The sequence below is a fragment of the Bos mutus genome, chromosome 2 (assembly GCF_027580195.1).
Source record: "Bos mutus isolate GX-2022 chromosome 2, NWIPB_WYAK_1.1, whole genome shotgun sequence".
In the NCBI taxonomy this organism is placed as follows: Eukaryota; Metazoa; Chordata; class Mammalia; order Artiodactyla; family Bovidae; genus Bos; species Bos mutus.
This window is the reverse complement of record NC_091618.1, coordinates 41228734-41248704: the sequence shown is the minus strand read 5'-3', so window position 1 is coordinate 41248704 and position 19971 is coordinate 41228734. Positions and strand designations below refer to the sequence as shown.

General features: G+C 36.6%; 1 protein-coding gene across 1 annotated transcript; it reads left to right on the top strand.

Moving 5' to 3' along the window:
- The first annotated feature begins 916 nt into the window (after window positions 1-916).
- On the top strand, window positions 917-13511 carry ZDBF2 (zinc finger DBF-type containing 2). Its single transcript, XM_005904755.2, has 5 exons — window positions 917-976; window positions 2310-2437; window positions 6176-8819; window positions 8952-9256; window positions 9374-13511. Exons 1-5 carry the CDS (start codon window positions 917-919, stop codon window positions 13254-13256), a joined length of 7020 nt encoding a protein of 2339 aa, XP_005904817.2. The 3' UTR covers window positions 13257-13511.
- The last annotated feature ends 6460 nt before the right edge of the window (window positions 13512-19971 follow it).

Sequence of the window (19971 nt, the reverse complement as noted above, 5' to 3'; positions counted from 1 at the left end):
TGTGGATTAAGCAGAAAATAAATGTGGTATCTTTACTCTCATGATAGAGAATAAGATGTTATATATGACACTGAGTGTTCACATGATCTGGGATTTTGTGTAGAAGCATGATGGAAAAATTAATGAGCTTCATTAGAGTATAGTAAGTGTACTATAGTAACAATTTAGGAATAGTAATTTTTCTTTAAAAATTGAGTACTGTATTCAATACTGAACCACTTCCCAATAATTCTTAACAACTTACCAGGAAATCAGTAAAAATGTAGTCATCTAGGCTTCAAATATTGGCAACACACTATTCTTTTAGAAGATGCATAGGTCTCAGTGAAAGACAAATACTGTATGATATCTCATATATCCGCATACATGAGGAATCTAAAAAATAAACTAGTGAATATAGCAGAAAAGAAACAGACTAGCAGATACAGAGAAGAAACTGGTGGTTACCAGGTGGAAAGGGAAGAAATGAGGGACAAGATAAATGCAGAGAATTAAGAGGTACAAAGAATTATATATAAAATAGGGAAGCTACATGGATATGTAGTACAACACACAGAATATAGCCAATATTTTATAACAACTATGAATGGAATATAGCCTTTAAAAATTGTGAATTGTGCTGTGTTGCACACCTGAGACATATATTGTTCATCAAATATTCCTCAATTTAAAAAAAGAAGAAAGGTCTCAGTTAATTGCAGGCTCACTGATTGGTTTGGTAGCACATGGTAGCCCTTTCTATTCTCATAATTATTAGAAATACTAGTGAGTAGGACTCAAGAATGAAGTTCTCTTCTATGGTGTTATCATGGCTATCTTCTTCATGGTAGTAAGGAATTATTGTGTTTTTGTCATTTTTCTTTTCTTACAGTTTGAGTATTCAAGGACAATAGCCATCTGACTTTGGTTTTTCAACATGCAGAACAGATCAGGATATTGCAGTTTTTGTTGTGTATTCTATAATAACCTGGAGCAGGTGAGAAGATCCTATTACTATGGTTATACCACAAAGGACCTACTCATAACTTTCGCTTCTTTTACACAATCAAATTCATTTAACAGACCATATTGAGAATCTACTAATGAGGAGATGTGGCTTGTAGGGATATGGCTGTGAACAAAAGCAGTTTCTTTTATTCATGAAGCTTACAGTTTGATGCACTAAGACAGAAAATAAGTAGTCACATAAATTTAGTACATGGTGTGTCAGACTGTGATAAATGATATGAGGAAAATAAAATAGGGAAGAAGGTGCGGTTTTAGATTGAGTGGCCAGGTGAGGTTACAGAAATGACATTTGAGCTGAGATTTGAATGAAATGTGGGGATCAGGCTTGCTTATATCTTGGGGGGCAGAATTTATAGGTTAGAGGGACAGGATAGCAAGGATAGAGACCCTGAGGCAGAAGGGTGGGATTACATTTCTGATAATAATTTGAAAGTCTCTTAAGTTGATAATGCCTTTAATGCACCTAACTTACTGAATTCCCTGGTGGCTCAGACGGTAAAGCGTCTGTCTACAATGCGGGAGACCCAGGTTCGAGCCCTGGGTTGGGAAGATCCCCTGGAGAAGGAAATGGCAATCCACTCCAGTACTATTGCCTGGAAAATCCCATGGACAGAGGAGCCTGGTAGGCTACAGTCTATGGGGTCGCAAAGAGTTGGACACGACTGAGTGACTTCACTCAACCTACTGAATATCACAGCTTACCTAGCCTACCCTAAAAGTACTTGGAATACTTACATCAGTCTACAGTTGAGCAAAATCATTTAATGCAAAGCCTGTTTTATAATGATTGGGTAACATGTAATTTATTGAATACTGTACTGAAAGTGAAAAACAGAATGGTTGTATGGGTCATTTACCCTCCCGAGAGACTGGTCTCCCTTTGCCTTTGAATCCCCTCCCCTAAGCACAGGTACAAACCACTTGCTTGTTTTTCTTCCCTTTGTACCCTTCCTACCCTTCCTGTGTATCTTTCTTACAGCTATGGTTGTGCAGGAGTCCTTTTACTCATTTCCAGTTGGTTTTCAGGAAGAATTGTTTCACATGTAGATGTATTTTTGATATGTTCATGGGGAGAAGTGAGCTGCATGTCCTCTAATATTCTGCATTGATTTGCGCTCCCCTTAAATGGTTTTCAGATGAGTATTTTAGAATTGCTTTATATAAAGGGTATATCAATTTATACTTTTACCAGGAGTATGATGAATCCAAATTGTGATGCTCTCACTGCTAATGAGTATTACCCGTTAGTATGTTTACCCATTAGAATATTTAGAAACATTCATTTTCTTTTTATTTCCCAGCATCTATCCAGTGACTATCACAGATCCTTGATCACACAGAAAAGACAATGGATGGGTGCTGCTAGTTTGATGGAACGTTTCTTGCAGGATGTACTGCAGCACCACCCGTGTCGTTATCAGGAAAGCAGGTAGAGTAACTGAGTGAAATAATATTAGTATATTCATGTGTGCCAAGTTGCTTCATTTGTGTCCAACTCTGCGCGACCCTGTGGACTATAGCCCCACCAGCCTCCTCTGTCCGTGGGATTCTCCAGGCAAGAATACTGGTGAGGGGTGCCATGCCCCTCTCTAGGGAATATTAGTACGTAGTTATATATTACAGTGGATGTTTGTGTTAACATCCTAATATTTCCTAAAGTGAATCTTTGAATCAGGGAATATAACGTGAACCTTTATCTAGTAACTTATCCTTGCAGTTGTTTAAACATTTTTCCTAAGTTAAGTAAAAAAAATCTCACTCTAAAAGATATGGACTATACTATGCTTTTTCTAAAGAAAAGTCAGGCCAGTAAATATGTATCATCAAGGATGCCACAGGATTAAGCAGGGTAAAAAGGTGGGAACAAACATAACTTTAACAAGATTAGTAACCAAAAGTTGGTGATAGTAGCTAAGTAAGGATAGTCAAGGTAAAAATTTATTCCACATTAATGGAACTATTGGCTAACTCTGTGCTACTCTGTAAAACGGAATTGATTATTTTTATAATTTGTCAGTATCTTGATAGCTTACTCTTTTATTAATATATTTTGATTGTTTTAATAAAAAATCTTTTGATAACATTTTAAAAAGTTAATGTCCTATGTTGAAGAAGAACTTTGGTAGAAAATCAGATTATGTACTTGGATGAGTTTGCTGCTACAGCTGTTAAGGTAAAGCAACATAGATCATTAGCACACCTGTACAGTATTAGTTGACTTTAGTCCTAGCAGCAGAATAAAGGGTAAACTTCTTGCACACTTTGCAAGTCACCAACCTAAAACTTAGCAAATGACGAAAAAGTTATGATGGGGAAAAGTTAGGAAAAAATATTTGTTTTCTTAGCTGGTGGAAAGATGGAATTAACCTATCTTGAGGTCAGTATAAATTACCAGTTTATAGTGTATATAAAAAATGCTTCAACAAACATATTTGTACATCCAGCTCTTTCTGTGGGGTAGACTTCTAGACTGTGAACTTTTGGGCTAAAGTTTATGGACATTAAAATAGTTTTTATTTTTTAACTTTTCATTTTAGAATAATTTCAGACTTAAAAAATTTAGTTGCGAACTGGTACAAGGGATTTTTCTTGTGTAATGTTCACCTAGCTTCCCCAAATGTTAAGTCTAAAATAACCACAGTGGACTTCCCTAGTGATAGTGGATAGGAATCTGCTTGCCAGTGCAAGGGTTACGGGTTTGATCCTTGGTCTGGGAAGATTCCGCATGCCATGGAGCAACTAATCCTGTGTGCCACAACTAGAGCCTGTGAGCCGCAACTACTGAAGCCCGCGGGTCTAGAGTCTGTGCTCTACCACAAGACAAGCCAGCGCAGTGAGAAGCCCGTGCCCCTCAAGGAGTAGCCTGTTCCCTGAAACTAGAGAAAGGCTGCACACTAGCCAGGAAGACCCAGTGCAGCCAAAAATAAGCAAGAAAAATAAAATAACCACAGTATAGTGATCAAATCCATGAAATCACCATGATACCACACTATTTATAGAACTCATTCAGATTTTGTCAGTTGTGTTTACTAATGTCCTGTTTTGGGGACCAACATTCCATCCAGGACCACTCAGTGCATTGAATTGTCACATTTCTGTACTTTCCCATAATCTTGAGTTGCTCCTTAGTCTGTCTCTGCTTTTAAGACCTTGACACTTTTTAGAAGAGTACTGACTGGCCGGTTATTTTGTAGGATGTTTTCTAAATTTGAGTATGCTTGATGTCTTTTTATTTTGTTGATGATGTCCTTTGTTGTGCAAAAGTTTTAAAGTTTAATTAGGTCCTGTTCATTAATTTTTGCTTTTATTTCCATTGCTCTATGAGATGGATCCAAAAAAATATTGCTGTGATTTATGTCAGTGTTTTGCCTATGTTTTCCTCTAGGAGTTTTATAGTATCTGGTCTTACATTTAGGGTTTTAATCCATTTTGAGTATATTTTCGTATATGGTGTTAAGAGAAAGTTTTAATTTCATTCTTTTTCATGTAGCTAGCTATTCAGTTTTCCAAGCATCAGTTATTAAAGAGACTGTCTTGCCTCCTATGTCATAGATTTGGGCTTCCCTGGTGGCTCAGATGGTAAAGAATCTGCCTGCAGTGCAGAAGACCCAGGTTCGATCCCTGTGTTGGGAAGATCCCCTGGAGAAGGGAATGGCAACCCACTCCAATATTCTTGCCTGGAGAATTCCATGGACAGAGGAACCTGGCCGGCTACAGTCCATGGGGTCCCAAAGAGTCAGACACAACTGGGTGACTTCCACTTGTCATAGATTGAGCATAAGTGTGTAGGTTTGTTTCTGAACACTGTTCTGTTTCATTGATCTATGTATCTATTTTTGTGCCAGAACAATACTGTATAGATTACTGTAGCCTGAAGTCAGGAAGCATGATTCCTCTAGCTCTGTTCTTTCTCAAGATTGTTCTGGCTGTTGAGAGTCTTCTGTGTTTCCATACAACTTTTAAAATTATTTGTTCTAGTTCTGTGAAGAAAACCTTTAGTGTTTAGATAAGGATTACAGTGACTCTGTAGATTGCCTTGGTAGTATGTTCATTTTAACATTGATTCTTCCAGGAACGCAGTGTATCTTTCCATCTGTTTGTACCTCTGTCAGTTTCTTTCATCAGTGTCTTATAGTTTTCTGAGTACAGATCTTTTGTTTTCTTAGGTAGGTGTATTCCTAGGTATTTAATTCTTTTTTGATGTGGTGGTAGATGGGATTGTTACTTTAATTTCTCTGATAGTTTGTTGTTAGTGTATGTAGTAGATTTCTGTATACTAATTTGTATCCTGCAACTTTATCAATTCATTGATGAGTGCTAATTTTTTTTGGTGGTATCTTTAAGATTTTCTATGTATAGTATTATGTCATCTGCAAACAATGACAGTTTTACTTCTTCCTTTGCATTTTGGATTCCTTTTGTTTCTTTTTCTTCTCTAGATTCTGTGACTAAGACTTCTAAAACTGTTCAATAAAAATGGTGAGAGTGGGAATCCTTGTCTTGTTCATCCTTTTCTTGTCTTAGAGGAAATGCTTTAGACTTTTCACTGTTGAGTATGATGTTAGCTGTGGATTTGTCATAAATAGCCTATTTTGTTGAGATATCTTCCCTTTATGCCCTCTTGCTGGAGAGTTTTTTTGAAATCATAAATAGATGTTGAATTTTGTCAAAAGCTTTTTCTGCATCTACTGAGATCATCATATGGTTTTTATTCTTCAGTTTGTTGATGTGGTATACCACAGTGATTGATTCTGCAGATATTAAAAAATCCTTACATCCTTGGGGTAAATCCCACTTGATCATGGTGTGTGATCCATTAATGAATTGTTGGATTTGATTTGCTAATATTTTGTTGAGCATTTTTATGTCTATGTATCAATATAAGTGATACTGACCTGTAATTTTTTTGTGTGTGTGATATCTTTGTTTGGTATAGCATCAGGGTGATGCTGGTTTCATAGAATCCTTTGGGATTTTCAACTTGTTTGATTTTATGATTCTACCTTCCTTTCTGTCCTTAGCCAAATGTTACAAAATTAATTTATTTTGAAACTCTCTGTTGTAGGAATCTGGCCCAGGATAGAAAGAACATAGAATTTATTATGCATTGAAAAATCTTAAATGGATGTCAAAATATTTTAATGGAATTTTCCCCCTTATTTTTTAGATCAATGCAAAATGAGAGACTTCATATGACTACTGTGTCACCTTCAGAAGTGGTTCCTAATGATGATTTTAGTCCTGAAATAAAGACTGAGGATGCTGCTGGAGTCAGAGAAGAGATATCTACCAAGGCATCTGAACCCATTGAAAAGGTGTATTCTAGGCCTCAGGAATATATGCATAGTGTTTCAGATCGACCATCAGTTATTCAAAAACTGGAAAAAGGACAACAGCATCCCTTGGAGTTCATTCATAAAATTGGGAGCAGTGTGAAAGAGTTTAATCCAGTTGGTATTAGTCACAGTACAAATAATAGACAAAGTGTAATATGTTCGTCAGTGATTTCTAATGCTCCTGTTAGTTGTTCACCTGAAAGTTCTCATGAAAGACCAGTTACAACTGACACTACTTCTGGTTTGTCACTTGGAGTCCATTTGGATTTAGTTAACAAATGTGACCCAAACAAAGCTGACAAATACCTTAAACAGCTAAACAAGGGCTCTAGAAACCCTATGCTACCATCCCATCCAGAAACTTCTTCAGTTCCATATCAGAAACCTAAAGAGTTAAACAGAAAGTCTTTATGTGTAAACTCAGATAAGTTGACCTTACGGGAAGATGTAAATTCTCAGACTAAAGCTTTGTCAACTGACTTTAAAGTCCATGAATTTGTGAGTACTGAAAACTCTTTAAAATTGGAATCTCTTTCTAAATTTGCAGTGAATCCAGTAGTCAACCTGAGTAAAACTGACATGCCTTCTAATAAAGGAATCTTTGAAGATGACATTCCAAAGCACCATGAGAAATTCTTTCCTAATATGGATCATAACCAGGAAGGAAAGCATTTGGTTTTTAACAAGTCAGCCTTTTGGGAACAGAAGATCGAAGTGAGTTCTGAAATGAAGTTTGCTGGTGGCTCTCCTCAGTCAGCATCTGATCACTGTGAAGAGGCTGAACCAGACCTTGGCAAGGGGGAGCAAACTGACCAAGAAGATAAGAACTGTGAATCAAGAGATTCTGCAGTAAGTTTTGATGGCAGTTCCTCTTTTTATTCACTGATGGACCAATCCAAAGTGACTGTTGAAGAAATAAACCTTTCAAAGGAAGTACATACTGATTTGCAATATAAGAATAATACATCTTATATTTCTGAAAGAAGCTCTGATTGTGATGACTCCTTTCAGGTGACTACCAGCAAAACTCAAGTGAAAGATGAAAGTGTTCATAAGGTAATGCATATTAGGCTGGTTGATGAAAGCTATGAATCCAGCGATTCTGAGATGAATTTTGATTGTGATGCTTCACTTCAGTCAACTGATGACTGCCGCCAACAGCCTGAGAAAGAAGTAAACCTTCCTAAGGGGGTGCTCGTTGGCTTGGTTGATATGAACTATGGATCTAGTAGCTCTGAAATAAGTGCTGATTCTGTTTTCTCACTTCAGTCAATGCCTGGCCGATTCCCAGTGACTGTCACAGAAACAGAACTTCAGAAGAAGGTTCACATTAGCTTAGTTGATAAGAACTATGGATCGAGTTGTTCTGAAACAAGTTTTGATTGTGATGTTTCTCTTCAGTCATTCTTCGACCATCCTCACATGGCTGTCAGTGAAAGAAACCTGGAGGATAGGCCTGTCTCTCTAAAAGATAGTCATTATAAACCCAGTAGTGCTAAAGCATATCTTGATTGTGATGTCTCTCTTGAGACCTTGTCTGATGGACCTCAGAAGGATGTTGAAAATATCAATCTTTGGAAAGAAAAGAATGACCTTGTGGATATGAACTGTGAATTTCATGGTCCTGAGATAAAGTTTCATTTGATGAAAACAGATCCTCAGTTGGTGCCTGCCCAATCCCAAGTTGCAGTTAAAGAGGTAAATGCTCAGGAAGTAGCTATTGACCTGGAGAACAAGAGTATTAAGTCTAGCATTTCTGATCTCAGTTTTGATTCTCACCCTATGGGCTCTCGTGGTGAAATAAATCTGAAAGCATTAAATGTTGACATGGAAGTTAAGAGCTATGGATGTTCCAGTTGTAAGTCCACTTTTGACTCCGATTCTTCTTTTATGTCAGTTTCTGAGTATCCTGAGATGGATGTTGAAGAAATAAATAAGAAGCATGTTAACTTGGAAGATGAGAGCTTTGAATCAATTAGTTCTGAAATAACTTTTTATTCTGATAGTCCTCTTCACCCAGTAGTTGACCAATCTCAAGTAACTGTTTATGAGGAGGATCCTATTGATCTGGAAAATAAGAGTAATGAATCTCGTGTTTCTGAAATAACTTTTGATTCTGGTGTGCCTCTTCATTCAGGGACTTATCAACCTGAAGTAGCGGTGAAAGAAACATTCATTCAGAAAGAAGTGTGTACACACTTAGGAGAGAAAGATGATGCACCCACCAGTTCTGAAATAAGTTTGACTTCTTATATCCCTTTTCACTCAGTGATTAAGCAGCCAGAAGAAGCTGTTAAAAACCTAAATCCTCAAAATGAAGAGTGGCTACACTTAGAAAATAAGGGAAATGAATCTAGTGATTCTGAAATGTTTGATTATGATATTTTTCGTTCAATGACTGGACATTCTGAAGATCCTATTAAAGAAAGAAACCTTCAGAAAGGGGAGGATATACACTTAGAAAATAAGGATAATGTACCTGTTGTTTCTGAAAACAGTTTGAAATCTGGTATTCCTTTTCATTTAGTGACTGGTCATCTTTCCATAGCTATTAAAGAAATAAACCAAAAAGAAGAACATGTAAATTTAACAGATAAGAGTAATAAGTTAAAAGTTTCTGAAACAAGTTTGGATACTGATACCCCTGTTCAGTCAGTGACTCACAAACCGGAACTGATTGTGAAAGAACTAGGGCTTCAAAAAGAAAAGCATGCTAAGTTAAAAGGTCAAAGTGCTGAATATAGTGGTTCTGAAATAAGTTTAGATTCTGATTATTCAATGACGGAACCTCAAATAACTGATAAAGAAGTAAGTGTTCAGAAAGAAGAACATGTTGTTCTAGAGAACAAGAGTGATAAATATAGTAGTTCTGAAATAATTTTGGACTCTGATGTCCCTCTTCAGTCAATGAATGAAAAACCTCAGACAACTGTTTTGAAGGACGACCATGTTGACCCAAAAGATGAAAGTACTGGACCCAGAGGCTTTGAAAAAAAATTGAATACTAATAACCTTCTTCATTTAGTCATTGACCAACCTCAACTAGGCCTTTTGAAGGAAAAACATGTTCATTTGGAAGATACAAACAATGAATCTAGTTACGGTAAAATGGATTTTGATTCTGCTGACCCTCTTCAGCCATTGACCGAACAATTTCAGGAAGTGGTTGAAGAAACAAAAGTGCAGAAAGAAGAGGATATGAGCCTGAAGAATAAGGTTGATGAACCTAATGATTCTGAATTAATATATAATTCTGATGTTTCTCTTCCATCTGTGTCCAGTCAACCTAAAGTGGCTGTTAAACGAATAAACCTCAAGTATGAAAATCATGTGTACTTGAAAGATAAGAACAGGCAAGATAGTGGTTTTGCAATGAGTTTGAATTCTGATCTCACGGATCAGTCAGTAGTTGATCATCCTCAGATAACTATTTTGGAGCAAAAGCATACTGAACTAGGAGATAAGCACAATCAATCTTGTGGTTCTGAAATAAATTTTAATTCTAATGACCCCTTTCAATCAGTGGCCAACCAGCTTAGACAAACTGTTAAAGAAATAAGCCCTTGGAGGGATGAAGTTGACATGGAAGATAAGAGAGATGAACCTAAGCATTTTGAAATTGTATCTGACTCTGATGTCTGTTTTCAGTCAGTGGCTGGCCAAACTGAAGTTGTTAAGGAGGTAAACCTTCTGAAGGAGCATGTTGACTTGGAAGATAAGGTTGTCAAACCTAGTGATTCAAAAATAGACTTTGTTTCTGATGGACCTCTTCAATCTGTGGCTAATGAAGTTCAAGAGGCTGTTACAGAAATGAATCTTCTGAGGGAGGGACCTGTTCGTCTGAGTGCTAAGAGCTATGAACCTAATGATTCTGAAATCATTTTTGTTGCAAATACCCCTCTCCAGTCAGTGGTTGAGCCACACCATGATTTGGAAGAGCAACAAACCAGTTTGGAAGACAAAAGCAATGATCCTTGTGGTCCTAAGATAAATTTTGTTTCTGAATATCCTCTTCAGTCAGTGACTGGCCAGCTTCAAAGAAAAGCTGTTAAAGAAATAGGTCTTTGGGAGGAAGACCATATTTACCTGGAAGATAAGAGATACAAACTAGGTGATTTTGAAGTAAGTTATGATTCTGATGTTGACTTTGTAGCTGGTCATTCTGCTGTGGCTGTCAAAGAAATAAACTTGCAAGAGGAGGATCAGAATGACCTAGAAAATAAGAACTGTGAACTTAGTGTTTCTGAAATAAAATGTGATTCTGGTGTTCATCTTCAGTTAGGAGTTGACCAACCTCAGGTGGTTTGCAAAGAGATAAATCTTCAGATGGAAAAGTATCTTGGCATGGAAGAGGTTAGTGAACCTAGGGATTCTGAAATAATGTGTGGTTCTGATGTTCCTCTTCAAATAGTGATAAACGAACTTGAAGAGTCAGACAGAGAAACAGATAAGATGCTGTTTATGGACCTGACGGCAAGTGATAATGACTGTGAAATGATTTCAGATTCTGATGTCCCTTTTCAGCCAGTGATTGATTCGCCTCAAAGGACTGTCAAAGAAATCAGCTGTATAAATGCAGAAAGTTTTGACCTAGATGAGAACTGTGACTCTTGTGATTCTGAACTAAGATATGTTTGTGAAGCCTCTCCTCAGTCAGTGACAAACCATTCCAAAAAGGTCTTCAAAGTAGTAAAGCAGAAGCAAGACTATATTATTCTGGAAGAGACAAGCTCTGAGCCTTATGTTTCTGAACTGAGTTTTCAAATTGATTCCTCTCATCAGTCCATGACTTACCAGTCGCAAGAATCTGAAAAAAAAAAGGCAAAATATAGTGACCCCAAAGACAAGAGCTGTCAATCTAGTGGTCCTAAAAGAAACTTTGAATGGGAGGAGACTTCTCAGCCAGTAACTCGGCAACAGCAGAAGGTTGACAAAGGAGTCAGCCTTTGGGAAGATGTAGAAAATATTGGCCTAAAAGATAAGAACTGTGAATCTGGTGTTTCTGCGATGGATTGTAATGCATCTCCTGGATTGGTGATCCATCAAATGCCTGATCAAGAAAACCTTTTGAAGTTAAAACATACTGATCCAGAAAGTATGAACTGTGAACCTTGTGGTTCTGGGGTGAAGTTTCAACGTGATCCTTCTCTCCAGTCTGGCAATGACCGGCCTCAAGAAGCTGTTAATAAGATCAACCTATTTAAGAAGATGTCTTTTGACCAGAAAGAAACAAATCATAATAATTCCCATTCCGACTCTGTTCCTGTGGTTGATTCTATAAGGAACTTGGAAAAAGCAAAGGAGGTCATAGAAGATGATCTTCATGAACTACATCCTGAACACTTGCCTCCCGTCCCTCCTTCATTTGTGGGGAAAACGCGGTCTCAGATAATGAAAGAAGATGATGTGCAAATGAGTGCTCTTGTGAAGGAATTTAAGAAAGATCATTTCTACTGTTACTTTGTTAGCGACTGTGAGATAAGAAAAAGGAAAAAAAAATTTTTGAATGAAGAAAAAAAGATGACCTGGACTGACCTCAATCAGGACACCACATCAATTCAAATTCTCTCAGATTGTGATGATAATGAGGGTGGTACTTCACATATTGATGACTTTTCAGTGGCTTTAGATAAACCTAACCATCATCCTTCAACAGAAAGGAATCATGAACAAACATGGCAAGTGGCCTCTCAAGACCAGGCTATAAAAGATAGGCATGGAACTCAAACCAATCTCACAAGTCAACGAGGGACAAAAAGAATTAGTGGACAAGAGAAAGACTCTCCAGTAAGGAAGTATTTACTTTTACAAAACAACTGGAAAACAAGAGAGAAAGTTAAAAAAAAAGAATTTCCTGAATCATGTATTGGCGTTTTGAAGCCTTTGCAAGCAAATACCTTAATTTATATTCTTTCTTCAAATATTAAGTTGAAGAAAGGTGAATCCAACCGCGTCTCTAAAAGGAGGCACTGTAGTAGAAATAATTGGGATATTAACATACAGTACAAATTTAACCAGACTTCCTTTAATTGTTATGACCCATTGAATAAGCACATTGTAATTGATCCTCCTCTGAACATAGAAGTACCAGGGTCTGACAGGAATAATTGTGTTGAAATGCATGTTAGCCACTTAAATTCTAATGCAGAAGATAATGATCCTTATGTACAAAGCTCTGCTTCAGTACCTTTTATGACAGTGTCAGTAGGACATGAACTAAAGTCAGGTCAGGAGGCCAGTGAATCTTCTGTGTTTCCAGAAAAATCCAAGATTTTTAGTTCTAGTGAAATTTCGAGGGAAAGTAATTTCCAGTCAACTTTTTCAAGTCGTGATGTTGCCAAAACCTCATCAAAATCATTTAGAAAAAAGTTTTTGAAAAGTAAAAGCAAAAATCAGAGAAGGAAGGTATCAACTAATAATAAGCCAGATTTTCCCAAAAAAGGTTGTAGATCAGTTATTCCCCAGCAAAATATCAGAATTGCTTCAGAAAAACGGTCGACTTGGATTCAGAGCAAACTAAGTGATATAATTAAAAAGTATATTCCAAAATACTCTGTTTTTTTGCGTCACAAATATCAGTCCAGGAGCACTTTTGTTAGGATGCATATTAAGAAGAAAAAACCTAATGTTAGTAGGTTAAAGAAGGCGAAGAAACCAGCTAATATGCTCTCAAACACCTCAGTTCTGTCAGCAGGAGCTGAAGAGCAGTCACGAGCTATAGCAAGCTCTTCTAGGCAACGTGTGCAGACCTCTTCCAGCGTTGCACGAAGTAAGAAGAATGGTAATAAAAAACACCCTAGAAGGCAACAGAGAAAGCCGTGTAGACCTATCAGAACATATGATTTGAGAAGTTTGTTTTCTGGTGTACCGTATTCGGATAGAATGAAGACTCGATTCTCTAACAGATTATGAGGTAATGAAGTAAACTAAAGGTGTTTCTGTTAAGGGCTGGTTGAAGAGTCAGTGCTTCAGTTGAAAATACATTCGGCACTTGGTGTACATAGCTTTCCTAACTGGTGGAAAAAATGAACCTTCATCTATTTTGCTATAGCCTTATTTTTCAGGACTTTTAATATTCATTTAAAATTAGTGTTAGGGTGTTTGTTTTTTTTTTAATGCCCTTTGTCCCTTTGTTGTGGAAGAGCTTCATCTTAATTTATATTACATAATTTAGCACAATATATATACCCTTTTCTGCCTTCAATCGTGTCCCATTTATTTTTTATGATTGTGTCTCATGTCAGCAGCTTAAAATACTGCAAGGATGAATGTGGCAAACATAAAATGCTATCTTATTATTTACTTTTTAAAAATTGGAACAGATGAATATGAATTGAGTCTTCTGTGTGTTTCAAAGTAGTGTTGTCAATGTCATATTCTAACTGGGTAGTTAAAAAGAAGTTCTAATAGATTATCTCAGCTTTTGAATGGGATTAACCTAAATAATCACACACAAAATACAATTTTCTTTCAGAGGCGTTACAGAGAATGAGATTTCATTAACTTTAATCCAGTTTTAAAAAAACTGCCTGGTGATTTAAATACATAACAGACTCCTGTTTCTTTTAAACTGTATCTGCAGGCCTTCAACTTTCTTCATTGAGATACATCCATATTGTATATATACAATATCTGTAGGTTTTTCTTTAGCATTACTAGATCTTAAGGGGAAAAGGATCTTGCCAGTGTGATTATGCTTTTCTACCAGCTTGCCTGGTGGCTCAGGTGGTAAAGAATCTGCCTGTAATGCAGGAGACCCAGGCTCGATCCCTGGGTGGGGAAGATTCCCTGGAGAAGGAAATGGCAATCCACTGCAGTATTCTTTCCTGGAGAATTCCATGGACAGAGAAGCCTGGCGGGCTGCAGTCCATGGGGTCGCAAGAGTTGAACACGACTTGGCAACTAAACCACCAACACCAATAAAACTGATAACCTAAGTGTAGCCCCATTTTGCTAGTGAAAAGCTGTATTTGTACATTGGTTTGGCCTTCCTTCAACTTGCTAACTGATTTTAATAGTTCAAATGAAAGATGTCAAGATATGCAGTTTAGGTCTGACATACTCAAAAAATCTTTAGATCTTTTATTCAGGGACACTGGTTGTGCTGATACAGATTCATTCAATTATCCTACTAAGTCAAGGAAACTGGATCCTTTTCTGTCATTGATGCTAAAAGGGAAACATGACTTTTAGCTTCTATATTGTATAAACCATATTTGAAACTTGATCAGTATACCATGATTTCAGAAATAAAAATGTGTTACTTCAGAATTAAGTACAGTGTAACAGTTAGTTCCTAAATGTAGCTTTATTTCAGGGGCCATTATTTAGCCTGTGGGTATGTTATGGACATTGTATTGTATTAATAATTTCTTTTAGTTCTGTTCAGTTGCTCAGTTGTGTCTGACTCTTTGCGACCCCAGCATGCCAGGCTTTCCTGTCCATCACCAACACCCAGAGCTTACTCAAACTCATGTCCATCGAGTCAATGATGCCATCCAACAATGTCATCCTCTGTCCTCCCCTTCACCTCCTGCTTTCAATTTTTCCCAGCATCAGGATCTTTTCCAGTGAGTCAGTTCTTCGCATTAGGTGGCCAAAGTTTTCCAGTTTCAGCATCAGTCCTTCCAATGACTATTCATGACTGATTTCCTTTAGGATGGACTGGTTGGATCTCCTTGCTGTCCAAGGAACTCACGAGAGTCTTCTCCAACACCACAGTTCAAAAGCATCAATTCTTTGGCACTCATCTTTCTTTATAGTCCAACTCACATCCATGCATGACTGCTGGAAAAACCATACCTTTGACTAGACGGACCTTTGTCGGCAGAGTAATGTCTCTGCTTTTTAATATGCTGTCTAGGTTGGTCATACTTTTCTTCTAAGGAGCAAGCGTCTTTTAATTTCATGGCTGCAGTCACCATCTGCAGTGATTTTGGAGCCCCCCAAAATAGTCCCTCACTGTTTCCACTGTTTTCCCATCTATTTGCCATGAAGTGATGGTACCATATGCCATGATCTTAGTTTTCTGAATGTTGAGTTTTAAGCCAACTTTTTCACTCTCCTTTTTCACTTTCATCAAGAGGCTCTTTAGTTCTTCTTTGCTTTCTGCCAGAAGGGTGGTGTCATCTGCATATCTGACGTTATTGATATTTCTCCCAGCAATCTTGATTCCAGCCTGTGCTTTATCCAGCCTGGCATTTCGCATGATGTACTCTGCATATTAGTTAAATAAGCAGGGTGACAATGTACAGCCTTAACGTGTTATTTTCCTGATTTGGAACCCATCCGTTGTTCCATGTCCAGTTCTAACTGTTGCTTCTTGACCTGCGTACAGATTTCTCAGGAGGCAGGTCAGGTGGTCAGGTATTCCTATCTCTTTGAGAATTTTCCACAGTTGTTGTGATCCATACAGTCAAAGGCATTGGTGTAGTCAAAGTAGATGTTTTTCTGGAATTCTCTTGCTTATTCTATGATCCAGTGGATGTTGGCAATTTGATTTCTGGTTCCTCTGCCTTTTCTAAATCCAGCTTGAACATCTGGAAGTTCACTATTCATGTGCTGTTGAAGTGGCTTGTTGAAGTACACTATTCATGTGCTGTTGAAGTGGCTTGTTGAAGTACACTATTCATGGCTTAGAGAATTTTGAGCATTACTTTGCTAGCATGTGAGATGAGAGCAATTGTGTGGTAGTTGTACATTCTGGCATTGCCTTTCTTACGGATTGGAATGAAAACTGACCTTTTCTAGTCTTGTTGCCACTGGTGAGTTTTCCAAATAATTTCTTCTAGATTTAAAGCAGTAATTAGATTAAAAAATGGACAAATGTTTATATTTTTAGTTGCAGAGCAACTTGAACTTACCCTATATTCAAATATTTTTATTTCTTTTCTTAAAATATCACTGTCAGCTGCTAATTTGGAATAATCCTGCAATTTTAATTTAGAAAGAAAACTGTCTTACTGATTAGGAAGTAAATAAACTCCAGTACTCTTGCCTGGAAAATCCCATGGACGGAGGAGCCTGGTAGGCTGCAGTCCATGGGGTCGCTAAGAGTCGGACACGACTGAGCGACTTCATTTTCACTTTTCACTTTCATGCATTGGAGGAGGAAATGGCAACCCACTCCAGTGTTCTTGTCTGGAGAATCCCAGGGACGGTGGGGCCTGGTGGGCTGCCGTCTATGGGGTCGCACAGAGTCGGACATGACTGAAGCGACTTAGCAGCAGCAGCAGCAAGCAATTAATTCATAAAAATATTCTACTTGTGGGTATTGGTGTTTTTTTTCCCCTATGAAGTAGACATGTAATTCTCTTGAGTACTGTTAATAGGCATTCTGCAAGCTTTTAGTGTCAGTTTAAAAGCAAGAGATCATATGGAAAAAAAATGTACCATGTAATTGTGATGTATCATATCTACTGTGATTACATCATTCAGAGAGGAAAGTTCTTATAATTCAACTGATCAAAAACTTGAAGAAAATTTACTACCATTTTTCACATTGGAAACTCTTCTAAGTACCTTTTTTTTTTTTTCCTTAAGAAGAAAAGGTTTATATCTAAAGTTTAAAGTATAAAATAGTCCTGATGATTTTAAAAAGCACTTTGAAATGTTTACTGAGTTCCTGTAGTCATTGTTATTTTAGACAGGCTTGAAAAGTTGGAATTGTAAATTTTATAATTTAAATAAGTAGTGAATAACTTTCAGAGTTTGGTAGGATACAAGAGTGTACCTTTGTCAAAATTTGTTTGGGCTTAATTTACATATTAGATAAAAATTGGATTTTTCTGTGTGTATTCAAGTATGCATTAAATTCTTTTAATAGTAAAAAATCAAATGATAACCATAGTGAGTGTTTTATTAATCTTGTCCTTGCATAAATGTTTACTATAATTATTCCAAATTTTGTAGTATGTAGACAATGTGTAAAGTGTGTTTTGGACTTGTGTGTTTACATTTTTGTGTAACTCAGGCTCTGAGTGACATGATTTTGCTAAAGAGAAACTATATTTAAATACTCAAATGATTATATATTTCCATGTAAAATGAATGTGAAGAGTAATGTATTTTTTATAATGCAATTTAAAGAGTAAATTTGTTTTCAAAACTACCATGATAAAATTTATCAAATATTGAAATTTGCCTCTATTTTCTCTTCACGTTAGGAACTTTATCTGGGAATACTTAAGAAATGATAGAATAAGGAAAACAGAAATTCATTTTATAAACGTCATACAGATAATATAGGGGAATATAAATGTTGATGCCGGTGAGAAAATAATTTAACCAAAGATACATAGGCTATATTCGATGAAGTAGTTATTTCAAAGGAGTAGAATTAAACAACTTTGTCTTTGTCTGCTGGAGTGGTGTGTTAGCAGTTTTTCACTTTGTATACCTGTATGGAAAGAGTCCGTGAACAGATTGAATTCAGGAGGCAGTACCTGTGTCATTATTTGATGCCTACTGGAAGATAACTTGGTGCCTCCAATACCCTAGCGCATGTTTTAAAGAATGAGAAAACATGGAAGAGTGTACGTGTCTATGTCAGTGCCTTTGGCCTCACCAGTATTGGTTTCTAGAGTTTTGGTCCAGGATTATATTGGATTATATAAGGAGAAGTCTCTCTTATATATGTCTCTTAAATAAGAGACTTCTCCTTATATAAAAATGTTAATAAAGTAAAAATGTTAGTTGGAAGCCAATTTTCAATAAAGGACTTTTATGTATAGAAAAAATATGGAAAACTGTGAAAAATCATGTAATTAAAAAAATCAGGAAATTACCCATCAAAATGTCAAGAAGATGAAAGGCTGAGGAGGAGTCTCAACATTTCCTTATACTTCATTGAGACCAAAAATCTTAGGGAAATAACAGTATATTTAATAATTTTCATGTGTTCTTATACTTGATTGTACATATTTAAAAAGTTCTCCTAAAGTCTTTTATTTACCTTGATTAGGACGAACTGTACTTTAATGCTGAATCTTTAAAGTATGAACTTGTACTTTTCTCTGTGTTTACCATTTATTACATGCATATTTGTTTACATGCGTTTTATTTTCTGAATTTTTAAGCTGGGCATGTATATGTACAAGTTGAGCCCTAAGTACCAGACTTGTTTGGTACTTTTGACCTAAATTGTTCTAAACTTTTGACCTGTGTTGTCTCATTTGATCTTCAAAGGGCCCTTTTGAGTTAGTAACTGTAATTGTGACTAAATAGCCGATGAGAAAATTAAGGCATTGAGCTTCAGTTTGGGGATTAAAGATGAATTGTTTTCTATAATCAAATGAGGATTACAAATAATCCCCATTCTCTTCCTCATCCCCAATTTCAGGCCACCCCTAATCTATTGTCTGTCTTTATAGTTTAGCTTTTTCTGGACTTTTCATACAAATGGCATCATATAATAAATTGTGTTTGCGTCTGACTTTTTTTCATTTCCTGTAATGTTTTTTGGGGTTATTCATATAGCATGTAACAGTATTTGTTCTTTTTTAAATTGCTGAGTAGTATTTATAATTAATTTTTGATAAATCTGGTAACAGAACACTGGTCTTCTGATGACAAATACGATAAAAGCTATTAGGTGTGAGGTTAGATGTTCCTTTATGCCTCGTATACCTGTTATCCTCGATTACTACCCCAGATCCACAACAAACTGGATATCTGCCTTTGTGAGTGCTCTTATTCCATACTTGAATGCTTTATACTTCCTCTGTTTTTGACTCTTATTTTTTTTTACTGCTCTTCTTGGCATTCTTTTCATTGTGCTTCGTCAATTCTCATTTTCAGTGTCAACACATTACTTTCGTTATGAATTGCTTACAAGTAACTAAACTGAGAATCATATCCAAGTTGCCCGTTTTCCTTATCTTACATGTACGATAAAGCCAGGAAGTGTTGATGATGGTACCGGTCATAGTGAAAGTTCTTGTTTAAAATGACTATCCTACGGGGACTTCCCTGCCGGTCCGATGGTTAAGACTTCATGCTTCCACTAGAGGGGGTCTGGGTTTGATTCCCTAGTCAGGGAACTAAGATTCTGCATGTCGCTTGGTGCAGCCAAAAAAAAAAAAAAATTACTCTCCTACATAACCACAGTGTACCTTATCAAAATCCGGAAACCAGTGTTGATATGATTATTACCCTCTACTCCACCGGTCTCACTTGGATTTTACAGACTGCTCCAACGCATCCTCTATAGGTCCAGGATTTAATTCAGGATCACACATTGTCATGATTCTAATTTCCTTCAATATGGAACAGTTCCTCAGCCTTTCTTTGTATCTTATAACTTGACATTTTGAAGTGTACAAACAAGTTTTTTTGTGGAATGTCCCTTAGTTTGAGTTTGTGTGGTGTTTCTTTATAATGCTTTTTCTGTGGGCGGTGGGGTGGGGCAGAAAAATCTGTGGACTTCTCAGTGTATTATAACAAAAGTCATGTGATGTCAATATGAATAAATGTGATGATTGAAAATATCTAATTTTTGTTTTTATTTTAGAGTAAAAGCGTTTAATAATCTGAAATGGGGGCTCTCATATAAAGTAAATTATCAACTTTACTGAAAAAAACTTTACTGAAAAAGTTACATTTTTTTCACAGCTCAGCTTAGAGGCAA